At 56.3% G+C, this 15,810-nt stretch overlaps 8 protein-coding genes across 8 annotated transcripts; 2 read left to right on the top strand and 6 right to left on the bottom strand.

The window, feature by feature from the left end:
* Positions 1–826: 826 nt before the first annotated feature.
* BKA78DRAFT_294149 (uncharacterized protein) lies at positions 827–1,876 on the bottom strand (the record flags this gene model as incomplete). Its single annotated transcript, XM_066886299.1, has 2 exons — positions 827–1,801; positions 1,862–1,876. 2 exons carry the CDS (start codon positions 1,874–1,876, stop codon positions 827–829), a joined length of 990 nt encoding a protein of 329 aa, XP_066747101.1.
* A 594-nt stretch (positions 1,877–2,470) lies between these two features.
* Positions 2,471–4,264, bottom strand: BKA78DRAFT_248903 (major facilitator superfamily domain-containing protein; the record flags this gene model as incomplete). The annotated part of the gene is made up of 4 exons (XM_066884433.1): positions 2,471–2,868; positions 2,925–3,699; positions 3,758–3,917; positions 4,083–4,264. The coding sequence occupies 4 exons, from the start codon at positions 4,262–4,264 to the stop codon at positions 2,471–2,473; spliced, it is 1,515 nt and encodes a 504-aa protein (XP_066747100.1).
* Positions 4,265–5,434: 1,170 nt separating this feature from the next.
* On the top strand, positions 5,435–7,341 carry BKA78DRAFT_107893 (peptidase M24, structural domain-containing protein). Its single transcript, XM_066882203.1, has 3 exons — positions 5,435–5,708; positions 5,808–6,664; positions 6,717–7,341. The coding sequence occupies exons 1-3, from the start codon at positions 5,550–5,552 to the stop codon at positions 7,234–7,236; spliced, it is 1,536 nt and encodes a 511-aa protein (XP_066747099.1). The 5' UTR covers positions 5,435–5,549; the 3' UTR covers positions 7,237–7,341.
* Positions 7,342–7,777: 436 nt separating this feature from the next.
* Positions 7,778–8,433, top strand: BKA78DRAFT_351448 (uncharacterized protein; the record flags this gene model as incomplete). The annotated part of the gene is made up of 3 exons (XM_066891172.1): positions 7,778–7,882; positions 7,946–8,035; positions 8,101–8,433. The coding sequence occupies 3 exons, from the start codon at positions 7,778–7,780 to the stop codon at positions 8,431–8,433; spliced, it is 528 nt and encodes a 175-aa protein (XP_066747098.1).
* Positions 8,434–8,973: 540 nt separating this feature from the next.
* BKA78DRAFT_330729 (uncharacterized protein) lies at positions 8,974–10,218 on the bottom strand (the record flags this gene model as incomplete). The annotated part of the gene is made up of 2 exons (XM_066889812.1): positions 8,974–9,995; positions 10,074–10,218. 2 exons carry the CDS (start codon positions 10,216–10,218, stop codon positions 8,974–8,976), a joined length of 1,167 nt encoding a protein of 388 aa, XP_066747097.1.
* A 443-nt stretch (positions 10,219–10,661) lies between these two features.
* Positions 10,662–11,631, bottom strand: BKA78DRAFT_107866 (uncharacterized protein). The gene has a single exon (XM_066882202.1). It carries the CDS (start codon positions 11,530–11,532, stop codon positions 10,930–10,932), a length of 603 nt encoding a protein of 200 aa, XP_066747096.1. The 5' UTR covers positions 11,533–11,631; the 3' UTR covers positions 10,662–10,929.
* A 100-nt stretch (positions 11,632–11,731) lies between these two features.
* BKA78DRAFT_248795 (carboxypeptidase S1) lies at positions 11,732–13,872 on the bottom strand (the record flags this gene model as incomplete). The annotated part of the gene is made up of 2 exons (XM_066884422.1): positions 11,732–13,523; positions 13,577–13,872. The coding sequence occupies 2 exons, from the start codon at positions 13,870–13,872 to the stop codon at positions 11,732–11,734; spliced, it is 2,088 nt and encodes a 695-aa protein (XP_066747095.1).
* Positions 13,873–14,545: 673 nt separating this feature from the next.
* BKA78DRAFT_247447 (uncharacterized protein) lies at positions 14,546–15,802 on the bottom strand (the record flags this gene model as incomplete). The annotated part of the gene is made up of 1 exon (XM_066884300.1): positions 14,546–15,802. One exon carries the CDS (start codon positions 15,800–15,802, stop codon positions 14,546–14,548), a length of 1,257 nt encoding a protein of 418 aa, XP_066747094.1.
* Positions 15,803–15,810: the final 8 nt, after the last annotated feature.

The raw sequence follows: 15,810 nt of genomic DNA, 5'->3' as shown, positions 1-15,810 counted from the left end.
GTGGCTCTCTCCCCAGTGTGAACTTTTCACATACTGAAATTGAGCAAGGCAGCTGGCACTTTACCACCGCGAAGCATGACTCTGGTATAATTATAGATTGGACTATTCCCGCAAGAATATTAATCGATTTCAGTCTCTATTCTCTATAGTCGCAGTAAGGACAGTTTTGATTTGTACAGGAAATGGGGCTCAGGGGGCTTTTTATGCTGTTTCTCGGGGGCTCACTCTTACTGATTGCGTTGCGCAACCAAACCAAGTCAGTTTACGATTGCTAGCAATACTGCTGTCTTGTGCGACAAAATAGACATGCAATGAATTGCCAACCCAATTGCAAGGCTGCTTGAATGCTCCCTGTAGTCATCCTCGTGGACTTCGAATTTTTAAGGTCACTTTTGTCCGCTGCTTATCCTCGCCGACTTGTCTGGCATCCTTCGCCTACTTTCGTACGATGTTCTCGTCTGCTGCTGCTCTCGTCGTCTACCCGGAATCCCCTCTCTGCCCGCCTCTCTCTGGTATCTGCTGCTGGTGGTCCTGCTGTCCGGCAAATCTATCCACCACATTTCGCCAACTTAATCTGCCTTCCACCGGAAGCAGAACCATCAACTCCAAGTCGTCCAGCGTCCCTTCGCATGCATCAGCAATTAGATGCCTATTTCCGATTATTTGCCCAAATCCAGGCGCCATAGCGTTCCTCTGAAAGCTGAAATCGAAAGCACCCGTTTCCAGTGATCCCTCCAACGCATAACCAAAAGCCAATCTCTCGGGGGATGAAGGGAGGCAGAAGCAAATGACCCGCTTTGCATGCGAGATAGTTGAATGCCGAACTTCAAATTGACGCGTCAGCCTTCAACTTCCTCTCGGCTCGGTAGCGGAACACCTCATCGACGATGGCATCGGTGTCATTCGCCCATCCAAGCCGGCGTCCCCTTGCCGCGCGAGCATCTCGTCTTTTCTTCATGACCGTCCAGATATCGCGATAGAGCTGCTTGGCGTCTGCGCGACAGTTACTGCCGGGCTTACGCTCATGGCGAGCAATCTCCTCACGCCTTTCGGCGATGACGCGTTTGAGGACCCTGAAGATGATCTTCTTCATGGGAGCCATGTCCTCGAAACGTTCGCGCGGCTTCGGCGGCGGAGCGGACTCCACCAAGGCGCCGGGCCGGTAGGCACGCATGTGGGCCTCTTTGAGATCATCGAGCGGCATGTCTCTGCGAATCCCGCGGAACAGCAGCGCCTCCTTCTTATCGATCCAGACGGGCTGGCCCTTGGAGTCCGTCCAATGGTCGCCGAGGGAGGCCCAGTTGAGCGTACGGGCAAAGGTGGCGAGGTCGTCGAGAGAGAGATCGCCTCGCTTCTTCTTCATCGATTCATCCTCGGCAGGTCCGTAGTAGTCCGTCCAGCCATTGTCCCCGACAGGCACGACCTGACCATCTTCGCCCTTCAGCTTTTTGGCGTCATCCAGCTTCGATTCGTCCTTCGGGTGGTCATGTCTCTCCTTGCGTTTCTTGTCTTTCGCGGCCTGTCCGGCCAGTGAGGGGTAGTCGGGCAGCATGCTCTGCTGCCACGCCACGAAAATCGTGATCTCGCGGTAATTTGTGGATTCGTTGAGAATCATGCAGGCGCAGATTTGCCGGACCATTTCGACGTCCATGACTCTCGAGTACTTCTCTTGGAACTCGTTCGATATGAGAGGGAAGAGGGCTTCAGAGACGTCACCGCACAATCCGTTCATGATTGTGATGTTGGGGGGCTCGGAAAATGGGGCAGCGCCGTTCGCAGGTGAAGCGGCGGCGATGTTCGACTGCGATTGCGTTAGCTTTGCGAGGTCTTAGTGCTGCTGCTTCTCAAAGTATGGCCTCACCATTGCGTCGTCCATCTTGATGTTGCTGGAAAGGCGGGTTGGTGGTCGATTGATTGTGTGTTGGTGATGTAGAAAGGTGGAGGTTGTGGTGATGTAGAAAGGTGTGAAGGTGGAGGGATTGATGTGAAGGTGGGCAGGTACGAGGGCGCACCTGCCTTTACACTCAAGGAAACCAAAACCGCTACATCTCCGCCTAATCAAGCTACAATGGGTCGCAAAAAAATGGCAACTCCAAAATGATGTCCGGGTGCTTGAATGCTCCCTGTGCATACACATCTCGACTTCAAAACTTGGGCACAAGAGGTCAAAACTCGCCGAAAGACCAAGTATAACAACAAGACCACCGACAGCTTTTGAGCACCCAGCCGACTCAGAGTTGACGTGGAGCCTTTCATCGCTCAATCGAGGGCGACGTTGACCGACTCCTTGTCGACCAGCCGCCCTGCCTCTTGCGACGCCTTGAGCGACCATGAACGGGCTGCTTGAATGCTCCCTGTGAGCGTCTTCGCGGACTTCGGATTCTTGAGGTCACTCGGCTCCGGTTTTCGGGTCCAGGCCTACAGGTAAACACGTACATTCGATCACAGGTCCTACAGGCAAATCTCCAACCTACGACGCAACCCTATCCATCCTAACCTTGACCGGATCCCTCGTCTCCTTATCACCCCACTGCGCCTGCCACCCATTCTCCTCCAAGTACTTCTTCCAGGCGGCATCCTCATCCTCCAACCTTGCACTGACATCCGGGATGACGAAGTAGGCAATCAGGGCGCCGAGCAGCGCAAACGCCGAGCCGATCAAGAAGGCCGCTTGGTTGCTCTTGTCGGCGTCGCTCCACGAATTCTGGATTGCCGTGAAGGCTTGCGTGCCCAGAGTGGCGCCCACTTTGGACCATGCGGCGACGAAGCCCATCATTTGGCCACGGATGGACGTGGGGAAGCATTCCGAGGCTGTGAGGAGGACGGTGGAGCCGGGGCCGACTTCGCCGAGGGTTAGGAAGAGGCCGTCTGTTGTGGTTGTTAGTAAAGGGGGCAGATTGGGGCAGGGGCAAGGGGCAACTTACACATTACGACAAAGAGGGGAAACACGGTCTGAATCTCCTTACTCGCGCCGCCCAGGATGAATCCCAGGCACGCTTGCAGCGCAAAACCCAGACACATGGTCTGTCTCCGTCCAATCCGGTCAGACAGGTACCCACCAAGAAACGGGCCAGGGATGTAAAAGCAGTTGATGACGACTCCCCAGCCGAGATTCTTGACCAGGCTATCGGAAGCATTGACGCGGGACGTGATGGTCGACGAGAAAATTCCGAACGGCACGCTGACAAAGTTGTACATGAACCAGGTGGCCGAGCAGCCTAGGAGAGCGCGCCAGTAGCGTCTGACTGCGAGTAGATACGGCACGCGTTGGCGCCGCATGGACGAGGTGCGGTAGGCCGTCGACACGGCCATGCGCACGCGGAACCAGAAGATGGAGAGCGGCGGGATGAGGCCGAGAGCAAAGGAAAGGCGCCAAACTATGGGATACTTTTCCACTTTCTGTCCTGTGCACAGGAGGAGCAGGAGCGGGACAAGGCCGCCCCACACGTAGCCTAGGGATGCGGACAGGTCGGCAATGATGGCGAACATGAAGCCGCGGTGCTTGCGGTACGCGCCGCTCTCGTCGCTAGCTTCCGTTGCGCCAGCCCCTGAGACGGGGTACTCGCCCCCGGCGCCTACGCCGGCGATGCCGCGGGCGATAATGAGCATCCAGAAGAGACGGGAGTCGGGGTGGCCGCTGGCGCCCGCGGATAAGGCGATTCCGAGAACGAGGAGGAGTGTTGTGGCAACGGCACCCGTCTGGTAGCGACACTTGTGGTCAGCGGGGTCCTTGTGCTTTGGAAAAGAGGAGGTTTACCTTGCGGCCAAAGTGGTCCACGATGCCGCCGAAGAGAAGCATGCCAATGATCATGCCAATCAGAAAGGCGTTGCTCAGGCGCGTGTAGATTGAGTTGGTCAAGGTATCCGGGTAAAGGACAGCAAGAAGGAGTTCGACGTTTCCTATGACGGCGGCATTGCTGCAAATGGTCAGGAGGTCATGAGCTGAAGAGGCGGAAATTCCAATAGAGATTCTGGACACCAAGGAAACGACGAAAAGCGGATCGACTTCGATGATGGAATTTCACTTCTCAACATCTCACGAATGGCAGAGAAGCGGAGAGGAATGAAAAGTGCACACTTACTATCCATCACTCCCAATGGCCAACGCCGAATACAACACCATCAGCCAAACCGACAGCCGACTATACCTTCCTCCCTTTTCCGGCTCCTCATCGCGCGTCGTCTGCGCCTCGACTTCCCCGACCTCTCCAACAGTCACATCCCCGCCGCCTTTGCCCTCCTCCTTCTCCTGCTTGATCTCCATGGTCGTGTCACCAATTTCATTCGCGCTGGAATCCGTCAACGCCATCACGACGTCCGACTGCTCGACAGAGTCGAGACGATGGGAGCGGTAATGCGGAAGAGCGGCGGATTGCGAAGTGGTCAAAAGCTCTGGTGGCGACAGCAGATTCACGCAGCAGCAACGTCGCGCGCTACATTGCCGTTCGCATCCTTGATTAAGTTTTAAAGAGCAGCGCGACCGCCGCTCGCTCTCCCACCCGAGAAGGGCAGCCTTGCCGACGGGGGGAAGAAATCAGCCTACCACGCGGTATCGCGGCGAGGCGCGTCCGATACCTGGGTATATCAATCCATGCGGACCGCCATCAAAGGCGATTGCCGATGCGACGCTGGGCTTCGGTGACATCCAGCAGCCATGGATGGCCGTCCCGTGCGGAAGACACGCCGAAATGCCCACCAGCAGGTAGTAGTCAGGCAATCCGGGGTCCGTCGAGAGAGTGGGGTGGCTTCCTCGCGATAGGTGTGTACAAGTAGCATGATTGGAGATAAGGCAGCTAGCGAGCGAGAGACGGAGGCGCGGGGACGACGCGCGAAGCCGAGTCCTGGGGCGGCATGCGGGCTGGCGAGCCGACGACACGATGGGGCGGTTTGCCTTGCGGGAGCGATTGCTGTTTTGGTCTTTTGGACGGTGCCCTGCATGTGTGTTGTTGGCTGTTGGATATGTGGGCTCTTGCGGTGGTGGATGAACGCTGTGGATCGGAAAGGGCACCGTCGAGCCGGCTGGCTGGGTGGACGTGGCGAGTCGCGAGGTGGATGCTTTCCAGAAAGGAGAATTTGGATACGACACGCACGAGAGGCCTGGGGTGTTGTGACTCGACACCAACGGTTGACCAAACAGTTGATGCTGTAGAGCAGGAAAGAAGGAGGTGGTGATTCGAGGGTGACACAGATCTACGGCTTCTTCGCAAGAGGTGCCACGACTTTTTCTTCTCAGCGCCCAGAACCGCAGACTGGGAAGACGCGACAGGACGCGAGGGGCGTTTGAGGAATAGTCGACACGACCAGGGTCCGGGAAGCGGTCTTGGTGGTGCAGACGTTTGGACAGGGACAGGGGCGCGCGGGGCGGGGCGGGGCGAGGGTTAGTCTGGACGACACGCCCTCCTCCACCTGACGTAAATACAGTACACCGCCGTGACTGCAATTTCGCGGGCCTGCTCCAAGACAGAAAATTTGGACGTTGGTCACAGGTCGCCAGTATCTGATTTTGGGCAACAGCTTCATCCCTCGGGTTGCTGAGACAGGACGCCAGCATGATGAGGACGCCAGCAAGGGAGAAAGCGCCTCTGCTGGGCGAAACAAGCGGGCAAGGTCAATGGAGTGAGGAAGGGAGAAAGAGGCGGAGCGTGTGGTTCCAGATCAAAACAATCATCGCGGTGATTGTCGCCGCGACGTACGCGCGCCTCGTCTACGTGAGTCGACCCCCTGACGGACACCGAAATGCCCCCTCAACCCCCATGCCCCCTTAAACTCATATCACGCCAAATCTAACCTCCCTGACTGCAATTCAGACGCAACACTCGCACTCGCACACGCTCTCGCGCGTCTCGCAATGCACACAACGCAACCTGCACGCCAACCTCTCCTTCCTCGCGCCCGCCTCTCCCATCCCCGCCGCCGAATTCGTCGAGCGGCGCGACCGGCTGGCCGCCGCGCTAGCCGCTCACCACCCCTCCGTCGCCGCCTACGTGCTGGAGCCCGGCTACGCGTTCCAGTACTACGGCAACATCTCGCAGCGCGACTGGGAGCCATGGGAGCCAGAAGAGCGGCCGTTCCTCATGGTCGTGCTGCCGCAGGCCGTGAACGAGACGGACGAAGTAAAAGCGCGCACCGTGTACCTCGCCCCCAGCTTCGAGGTCGGCCGCGTGCGCATGCTGGGCATCCCGGCTGCGGAGGGGGAGCTCGAGGTCATTGGGTGGGAGGAGCATTGGGACCCGTACACGACGCTGTTTGAGAGTGGCGTCTTTGCTTCGTCGCCAAAATCTCCGGACGGTGCCGTGCAGCTCATGGTCGACGATGAGATCCGCGACTACATCGTGCGCGGGCTCGACGCCAACGGCTTCCAGACGCAGGGCCTGAGCCGCGAGGTCGAGGCCGTGCGGCAGACCAAGAGCGCAGCCGAGGTGGAGGCGCTGCGCGCGGTCAATACGGGGACGGTCGAGGCGGTGCGTGCCATGCGGCCGTGCCTGGTGCCCGAGTTGATTGAAGACGAGGTCATGGGCGTGTTGGATGCGGCGCTCGAGTCGATTGGATTCGAGAGTTTCTTTGATATTGTGCTGTTTGAGGAAAATGGCGCCTTGCCGCACGGGGGCTTTGTGACGGGCGGTAAGGTGTTGAGGGAGGAGAGTGTCGTCTTGATTGATGTGGGGTGAGTATTCTTGCTTTTGCTTGTATGTGGCTTCCCGGCTGACCAGACACAGAGCGCATTATCTTGGCTACTCATCCGACATCTGCCGCAGCTTCTTCATCAAGACCTGGCGCGAGCTCTCCCTCTGGATGCGCTTCGTCTCGCTGGCAACCTTTTCCGCCGGACGCTGGGCCGCGCAGCCCGTCTCCGACCCAGCCCTTTACGCTGAAAAGCTCAAGGTCTGGGACATTGTGCTCGAGGCGCAAACCGAGTCGGCCAAGATGTTCAAGCCCAACAACTCGGCCGCCAGCGTCGACATTGCCGCGCGCAAGGTCATCACCGATGCCGGGTACGGAGAGATGTTTACGCATCGCGTCGGCCACGGCATAGGCATCAAGGCCCACGAGTCTCCATACCTGAACAAGGGGAACCACGGGACGTTGCTCAAACCGGGCATGACATTCACTTCGGAGCCGGGCATTTACATGCTGAACAAGTTTGGCGTGAGGCACGAGGATATTTACCTCGTGAAAGAGGACGGCGAGGCGGAGCTTTTGACAGGACAGCGGGCGCGGAGTCCATGGGAGCCGTGAGTTTTAAACGAGGACCAGGTAGAGGGTTGACCTTTGCATAATCTGGGAAAGACTGATTGGTCCAATAAAACTTCAGGTAGACAAAAGCCACATGGATCCTTCAGTGCATATCAGCCATGAGTGGTTGATCATCGCGGTGTTGCTGACCGGAACACTTGAGAGTGGGACTAGATGAACTTCTTCACAGTCATCCATTGCTGGGCGAGATGAAGCTGATTGCTACATGATGCAAAAACGACGGTTGTCTATCGGCACGCAGTTGATAGTCGACGACCAATCGACTGCACCAGTAGGTCAGCCATCAAAAGATGTCAAGAAGCTAGGGCAGTGCCTACTCCGTACTCACCTTCTACTTGCTGCCGCCTCCCATGTCCAACCGAGACCGCATGCCCATCTCGCCCACGCCCGCTCTGGCAACACCTTCACTTCAACCTTCACTTGACGCTTGCCACGTGAAAACATCCCACCACCACCAACCCACAACTAAACCTCGACCGCTCCATCACTCCAAACTCATCCTCCTCACCCTCCACCCGCGAACATGGCTCCCATTGACAACCCAATCAAGAGCTCCGGCTACAGCCTCAACACCAGCGGTGTCATGAACCGTAACGGAAAGGTCGTCGTCGAAGGACAACAGGCTGAGGTATTTCGTCCATCCACATCCTGTCGATTATTGATGTTTAGCACCATCTGACGTGACGTCCAGGCCGGAGCCAACACTACGCTGATGGGCGATGACGACGAAGCGGCCATAGTCTCCAAGCAGCAGGCTCAGCCAGCTGAGGATGAGCAGAAGGTGAGCGTCTCTCTTCCATCCATCGCGTGACAGTGGAGAGCGACTGACCGAAAATCACCACACAGTCAGCCTCGCACCAGGCCGACCAGGCCGAGCCCCGCGAAGACAACAAGCCCATCGTCGAGAACATCAAGGCGGCGCGCGCCAGACTCGCCGTGATCAAGACGGACCTGGCGCAGGTCAGAGCAGACCCGGCGCCGCTCAGGGTGAAGCAGCAGTTGCTCGACCTGATCCAAGAAGCCCTCGAGGAGGTGTGTGAGATGTTGGGCGAAGCAGTCGACAGCTACAACGACGGAGAGGCCAAGGAGCTGGCCATGGAGGCTGACAAGTTGATGTTCGCGGCCGCGCTCCTGAGCGTCGCGTACGAGGACTTGGATGAGATCTTCGATGAGAACTGACGCTCGGACGACGGCGATGGCGACGAGTGGCGGGTGGCGGGTTGCAAGTCGACGAGCGACGGGTCTTTGGCTTAGAATTGGAGACGAAAGGCGATTTACAATGGTTCGGCCAGAAACTGATTCAGGCTTCATCATGAACTTCTTTCCGACAAGAGACTAGGACTTGCTTGATGGTGAAAAACGAAGGCTCTTAACCAGTCGAATCCTTCCCCAATTCAGAAATACATCAAGAGAGCCCAAGGCGCCAAAAGTAATGATCCACCGGAGAAAAGGACAGGAACGCATAGAGTGAAGCCTAATCATAACTTTCATCGATTCTGGTATCTTTCACAAAAGCGGGGACAAGAGAGGTTCAAAAGCCCACCAGCCAAAAAGCACCGTCTAGTAGAATATGGAACAAGAAGAGGATAAAATAGGAGATTAAAAGAAAAACAGACTTTTATCCTCCGGGAGAGCGTGCTTTAAAGGTACGTCAGTCAAGTAACGAAGAGTGAAGAAGAGAAGAAACAAAAAGTAGGTGGGTGGAACCGTCAAAGTTCATCAATAAAGCGGCAGCCTCTCGCGCTCCGAACGTCTCGCCTCGTCGCTCTTGCCCCGCTCAATGGCCTCGTTCTTCATGCGCTCCATGACGGCCTCGATGTTGATGAGCTCCTGGCGCGTCTCGATCTCGACGGCCACGTCGAGGGCGGGCTTGCCGAGAATCTCCCAAATCTCCCAGCGGCGCTCCTCCATCTTGTTGTACTCTTCGTAGACGGCCTGGTTGCCGAAGCAGATGCCGTAGCCCTCGCAGTAGCACGTGTGCGGCGAGGGGCAGTACTGGTACTGGCGCGTGAAGATGTAGTGCCAGGTGTACTCCATGATGCGGCCGGCGAACTGGTCCTCGAGCTCCGTGTTGAGCAGCCAGTTGCGGTAGTGCTCGTACATTTCCTTTGGGTTTGCGCGGATGCGGTCGCGCGAGACGCCGAACTGGGCGCAGCAGGGGGCGCTGAGCACCGAGGGGGTGCGGTGGATCTCGCCCAAGCCGCCCAATCCTGGCGGATGCAGCTGGCGCCAGATTTCGGGCGTGTAGTACTTTTCCTCCATGCGCAGGTGCTCGTTGAAGTCGACCTCGGGCCGGTCCAGGTGCAGCCAGTCCGGGCATCCCGGCTTATGGTCGCAGCGCGCGGGGAAGTAGCCCATGGTCCAAACGCGCTCGCTGCGCAGCCGCTTGAGCATCTCGGCCGTGTCCTGGCCCAGGATGAGCAGGTTGTGCCAGCCGACCCGGTGCGCGTGGAAGAAGAGGACAACGTCGGGCAGCTTGTCGTAATGGTCGATGATGTACGTCAGGTAGGCCATTGATTCTCGGCCTTTGTTCTTGGGGACTTTTAATGTTGCCCACCAGTCGTCCATGGTGTAGATGGCCGTCTCCAAATCAGGCAGCTCTTCTTTGATCCATGAAACGTCTTCATCGTGAGTGCGTGGGACGACAAGAACGCGCGAATAGTTTCCGTCTGGTTTGGGAACTCCAGGCTTGAATGGATCGTCTGCTAAAGAGGGAATATACGCTTGTTGTGGGCGCGGTTCTTGCTGAAGGACATCGTGCGAAGACTTTTGGGGGACAGCGGTTGGGCTGGGCGAGGGGGAAGCGGAGGCGGAAGGACGCGTAGCTTTGTTGTTGGCATCGAGCTCAACGGAGGGCTCGAGCGAGTTGATGTTCAGGACGCGATCGGCGTGAAGGTAAACGAGGAATAGGCAAAAGACAAGGAGAGTGAAGAGGGACAGGGTGGATCGCCTAGCGAGTAGCATGGCGTCGGACAGAGGAGGATGAGGAGGAGAGCAAGGAGAGAAGAGGAGGAATCATAGGTGCGAGCATGCAGAAATGATTGAGACCAAAGGGGAGGGCAAGAATTGGGAGCAGCAGCGTTCCATAGTTGGGGACCTGAAGGGATCGCCGGCGCAAGGGAGCCGGGCGTTTGTCGGTGGGCGGGGCCAGTGCATCATCCCTGGTGTGAACAAATGCTTAAATGGGACTGGAGATGGCTAGCGGAACTGATACGAACTGGTGGGCGTTATAGACTTGAGAAGGCGGTTGATACTTTTGCATATTCCTAATTATGGTTGAATGCAGGGAAGATGCAGCAGCTCGTCCTCCAACCCCAGCCCCAGTTAATCCACGCCTTGGCAACTTGGCCGTGGTGATCCCTGGAGGACAAAGCTTCACGTGAGGCTACGTCATCTTTACCTCCCTGGCCACACCAACCACCAGACAGCTTCAAACATCATCTTGTCCCGTCCCACAAAGCAAAACCAAGCTATTATCTCAGCCTACCCGTGTTACTCAGCTTGCTTTTTCTCCCACAACAGCCTTGCAAATCCTGACCACATCCTCTCCTTTTACAACCAACAGACAAATCCACAAGCTCCACTACAGCCTCACTCCACCAAATCTCCAAAATGAGCTCCTGGAACTTCTCCTACTCGACCTCCTCCTTCATGTCGTGGTCAACGAGCACCACCTCATCCAGCTCCTCGCGCAGCATCAACAACCACAACAACAACGGCCAGCCCCAAATCCGCGGCCAAGCCTACATGCGCGAATCGCACTCGAACCCCTCGGGCTCCGCGACGCGCACCACGACGCAAAACCTGGGCCACGCTCCCATCCAAGAGACGCGCTTCTACGACGCCCGAGGCCGCGAGCGCCTGCCCTACCACCATGACCAACAAAACGGCCAAAACTACAGTCACGGTTTCATCGGCGGTGTCCCCGGTGGTCAGCGCGGCCAACGGCAACAACAGCAGCAGCAACCGCAGGTTGCGCGGGGACATGTCGAGGAGATTGATGATGAGGATGACTATGATGTCGATGATGGGCTCGAGGTCGAGGAGGTGCTGGATGAGCCGGTGCAGAATGGGCAGAAGAGCGACAAGGCGTTCAAGAAGGGCGGCACCAAGCACTGAGACCAGTAATAATGATGGGGTGGTCGATCGGATGGAAAAGAATGTAATATCACGATTCACGACCTCACGAGGCGGGATGGGAGGAGTTAAACTCTTTATCATACAATAAAGTCTGTCGATTACAGGATGCCTATGCTGGTTGTGGGGGGTATCTGTCATGCGCCAACTGTGCCATGCAGAAGATCAAAACACGCAGAGACGCCTTTGCTCCGGTCCCGATGATCCCCTAAACGCCATCTCGTGTCCATCATTCTCACATCTCGCCTTGCTATTCTTTTTCGTTTTTTTCCCAGCTCCCTTTCAAAATGACGGGGTTTCAAGCTCATGCATACCCGCAGACGGGAGGAAGAAGGAGCATTCAAGCCACCATACCAGCCACCAGCGCAACCGCCGCCGCGACCCCTCCAGCCCCAACACCAAAGCGCGCTTCGGCGCCGCTACTGCTCGTCGGGGTCGCGGTTGCCGTGTAGACGCCCGTTGGCTCAATGGTACTGCTGCTCCCGCTCGAAGTAATGACGCTAAGGCTGCTGCTGGCAGAGCTGGGGAGCGGCGTTCCAGGCTTGCCTGCCATGACCGTCGTCGGCGGCTGGTCATATTCTTTGCTGTCTTCGTACCACGCGCCGCCAATGACTACGCCCTGGCCCTGCTGGATTTTGTCGACTTGGTCGTCGGAGCATGTCGCGTCGACTGCCCGGAGCCAGCAGATGGCGCTTTCGGTCGTCGACGGCACCTTGTTTGTGTGGGATGCGTTTTGCGGTCCGGTGCTGCTGAAAATGCTCGTGTTCGAAATGATCTCTCCTGTCGATAATTCCGTGCCTTCGATGATTCTGGTAAAGAGAGTGAATGCGGTTTCTGGTTGATATGCCGGCACCATGTGGCCTGCGTCGTAAATTCGTGAGAAGCTCAGATTACCATACTGCCGGACCGCGCCCCCAACGTAGCTGCTGTTGACGACGAGTTCGGCGTACCCAGCCGCGGGAAAACCTTGGGCGTACGCAGGCACTCGCGACGCAAGCTGTAGTGATACCTGCTCGCCTCCGACCCAGTTGCAAATGTAGTCGGCGTCGCCGTAGATGAGCGCGACTCTGACGCCCAATTCCAGCAGGTACGCAAGGTCGTCCAGTGAATGAGACCTGATGCTGTCGCCGGTGGAAATGAATGCTCCTTGTACCAGGTTGCTGGACTCGGTGTAGTTGACGCGAGCTCCAATACTCTCTTGAACGCTTGCGTAGTTCAGATACTCCTGATAATTTCCTCTTGGCACCACGTCCGGAGTCTTGCGACGAATATCGTAGACGCTGCGGTTCTGCTGAATATACAATGCCTCAAGCTTGCTGCAGTACCTTACAGCACTGGTGCATAGTTGATTTACCGCATTGGAGTCGCCTTCCAAATTGGGGTCATAAACCTCGGAAGCATTACGGCATGCCTTTATTTGATCCTCACAGCCGTCAGTCTGAGTCAAGAGATTGAGAAGGTTGAGTGTATCCGTGGTGGAGTACAGATCTAGGCCATAAGTGTTGTTCGTAGGAAACGTGGCACTCGATGGAGATTGCACTAGCTCGTCGACAAGACCGTTGATGATTCCAAGAGATGACAGCTTAATCTCCAAGGTCGATTCCGATGGAAGCGTTCCATTTGCCCTCATAGCATTCTTCTCTTCAATTACGCTCGCAAAAGCCGGTCCATATGTTCCACCGTAGCTTTCAAGAAACAAATTGACACCAGTGGCATCGACAATAGTCCCATTGGATCTGGCGCCAGGGTTGTACTGTGGAAAGGTCTCCAGGAAAGCCTGCAAGAGATGCCACATGGTATGAGCAGCAATTTCGGACGTATTGGCCGTGTTTGCACTATTGTTGCTCGGGAAGGATCCATTCAAAAAGGAGTAGGTCGGTTGGTCGGTTGGAGCACCCGTAGGTGGAAATACAAAATCGCCCGACAATAGATTCCGGGAGCCGTTCCTAATGGTGTCGTACGAAAGTCCGACTTGTACGGGCTGGTCGATGAACAAGACATTGGAGCTGCGATCCCATCCCCACGTCCTGGCCTGGGTGCCATAGGAACCGTCTGACAGCTCGACTATTTGGCATGGTCCCGTCTCCTCGAACAAGCCAATCATGCTACTACTCCCGGGTCCGCCATTAAGCCTAAATTGCGTTCAGCCCTATGACAACGTCATCAGGGGAGGTTGAAGAGTTACCAGATAGTAAGAGGAGCCGTTGCCGCATTTTCTCTCGACTCGATAAACCAGAAGAACGTATTGATTGGATAGTCTTGCTGCGCGGGAGCAAGCGTGAACGGCGGGAGAGATATGTAACCACTATACTGCTTTTGGTAATCAAAAACAGTAGTGCAAGTACCCTGAGCAGGCGATTTGAAAGAAACAGTAATGTTGGAATTGGTCGGCGAGCGTGTGATGTTGGTAAAGGTCACGGCTGGTGAGAATTGCGCAGCACAGAAGGAGAGCAGTTGAATCAAAGCTAGAACCAGAATCATGACGAGCGAGGAAGACTGTTGAGAGGTCAGTTTTGCGAAGTAAATACTGGGAATTGAATGCGGGGCAACAATGCTAAGCACCTGAACAATACAAGGTGATCAAAGGGATTCATGAAGCTGTCAAGCGTACCGTTTGCAACTTGGCGATGCCTCAAAGACAGCGCAGTGAAAGGAGGGTCAAGAGGAAGTCGCGCCGCTGGTCAGTCGCGACGGCCAGGCCGACGTAAAGAGAGCGCATCGGACCCGCAGCGGTGAGAGTACAAAAGTGCGAACTGGAGGGAAAGAAAGAGGCCGGGGAATCAATGCTGGAGAGAGGGGACTGGGAGCGGACCGCGGCTTCAGCGCGCTGCGGGTAGGAATTGGATCCCTGGGGGCGTCGGCTGCGGCTGCTACGCCTGCCTGCACGAACCACCAAACACCAAAGCGCCGCTATTGGAGCTGTGCGTCCTTGCGTCTTCACGAGTTGCCGTGCCACCACTTCACGCCTACCTTACACCAGCTGGGATGTCGCCGACACGCGTCCTCGACGATTACGTGCATCAGAAGAAAAAGAATGAAACGCTTGCGGGTATATTGCTGCTAGCCTTGCCCCATTCTAGAAATTCTACTTCACATGCCTTTCTCTGGCAACCACACTTGGAGCACCACGCGTTACTATGCGACTTCCAACCCCTCAGAAATTTTCGACCCTCGTCCCCACGTTTCGCTGGTCAGCCAGATTGACCAGGTTGGCGCCGACTACCACGTCCATCAACCCGAGGCCGACAGACTTGTAAATGACGTTTCCACGCTGGAGCCATTCTCCAAGTCCGCCATCATGCTCTCCCGGCTTGTTTTCCTTGACTTCGATGCCATCCGTGCTCGACTGGCTGTCTGTCGTACTTTGCGCCTTTTCGGCCTCTAGCTTCTGCTTCTTAAGCATCAGCAGCTCACCCAGCTCCACCAACTCGTGTCCCTCGAGCTTGGCTTGAATGACCTCTCCGGCCTCCCGCAAGCACGACTCGAGGCTGTCGACGACAATGGCTCCACCCTCTTTGGCGTGCTTGTGAAAGTGATGGCCATGCTGCGGCGCCACGGCTTGGCGCAGCACGTCAGGATGCAATTCGCACATGTGAGGCTTGTACGAGCCGATCAAGGAAATATATCTTCCTTTCCTCCTGCCTTCGTGGCTGGTCAAGTAGCTTGCCGGGAACAATGGCTCCAAAGACGGCGTCGTCATGAAGATGGCCGACGACGAGCGCACTGTGGACTTCAGGTAGCGCTCGTACTCCGTATGTGCTGGTGTGATGATAGCAGTCTGCGGGCGATGAATAGGGTCGTTCGGAGAATTGTCAGGGTCGTACAGCTTCTGAATCAATCCTTTTGCTCTCTCAAATGTGCGCGCGATGATGTTGAGATGGTGAATTTCGTCCCCTCGAAGAAGCAGCGCCAGCCGCGCGTGCCAGTAAGCTTGCTTGCCTGCTCCGAATATGGTGACATCGTGAACATTCTTCCGCTTCTTGAAAAGCATCGTCGACGCCAATGCCGTACGGAAGGCTGTGATTTCCTCGGCGTTGATGAGGGCGCGGGGAAAACCATTGGCATCGAGCAGAGTCAAAGAGCCTCGTGGGACAGAGAGGTCATGGCCTTGGCCCTCGGATGTCGTGGTCTGCGGTGAAACGGAAGTCGATGGGTCTGGTAGAGTCACGATTTTTACACCCATTCCCTCATGACTGCTGGCCGGCATGATCAAGGTGGTAGAGCCATCTTTTCGCTTCATATGAGTTCTTTGAGGCTGATAGCTCGAGCAGCATTCATTCTCCTCCGCTGCAGCCGTCGAGTAGTAGTGCAGTGCGTCGCCCAGGGATTGTTGGATGTCGAGTATATCCTGCCGGGTCAGGGAATGGAGCAAAGTCCTGACCTCGTCGTCTGATAGAATCGTGAGAGGCATTTTGCATT

Source organism: Phyllosticta capitalensis, assembly GCF_038381095.1.
Source record: "Phyllosticta capitalensis strain CBS 128856 chromosome Unknown BKA78scaffold_3, whole genome shotgun sequence".
Classification (NCBI taxonomy): Eukaryota; Fungi; Ascomycota; class Dothideomycetes; order Botryosphaeriales; family Phyllostictaceae; genus Phyllosticta; species Phyllosticta capitalensis.
This window is presented reverse-complemented; position numbering and strand designations above follow the sequence as displayed.

What these genes read in the sequence shown, in the direction of transcription:
- BKA78DRAFT_107893 (XM_066882203.1), top strand. Translation starts at nt 5,550, where the DNA reads ATGATGAGGACGCCAGCAAGGGAGAAAGCGCCTCTGCTGGGCGAAACA. An exon ending in CGTACGCGCGCCTCGTCTAC is followed by an intron (nt 5,709 to 5,807) that starts GTGAGTCGACCC and finishes ACTGCAATTCAG; the next exon opens with ACGCAACACTCGCACTCGCA. An exon ending in GTCGTCTTGATTGATGTGGG is followed by an intron (nt 6,665 to 6,716) that starts GTGAGTATTCTT and finishes GACCAGACACAG; the next exon opens with AGCGCATTATCTTGGCTACT.
- BKA78DRAFT_107866 (XM_066882202.1), bottom strand. Translation starts at nt 11,532, where the DNA reads ATGACAGATACCCCCCACAACCAGCATAGGCATCCTGTAATCGACAGA.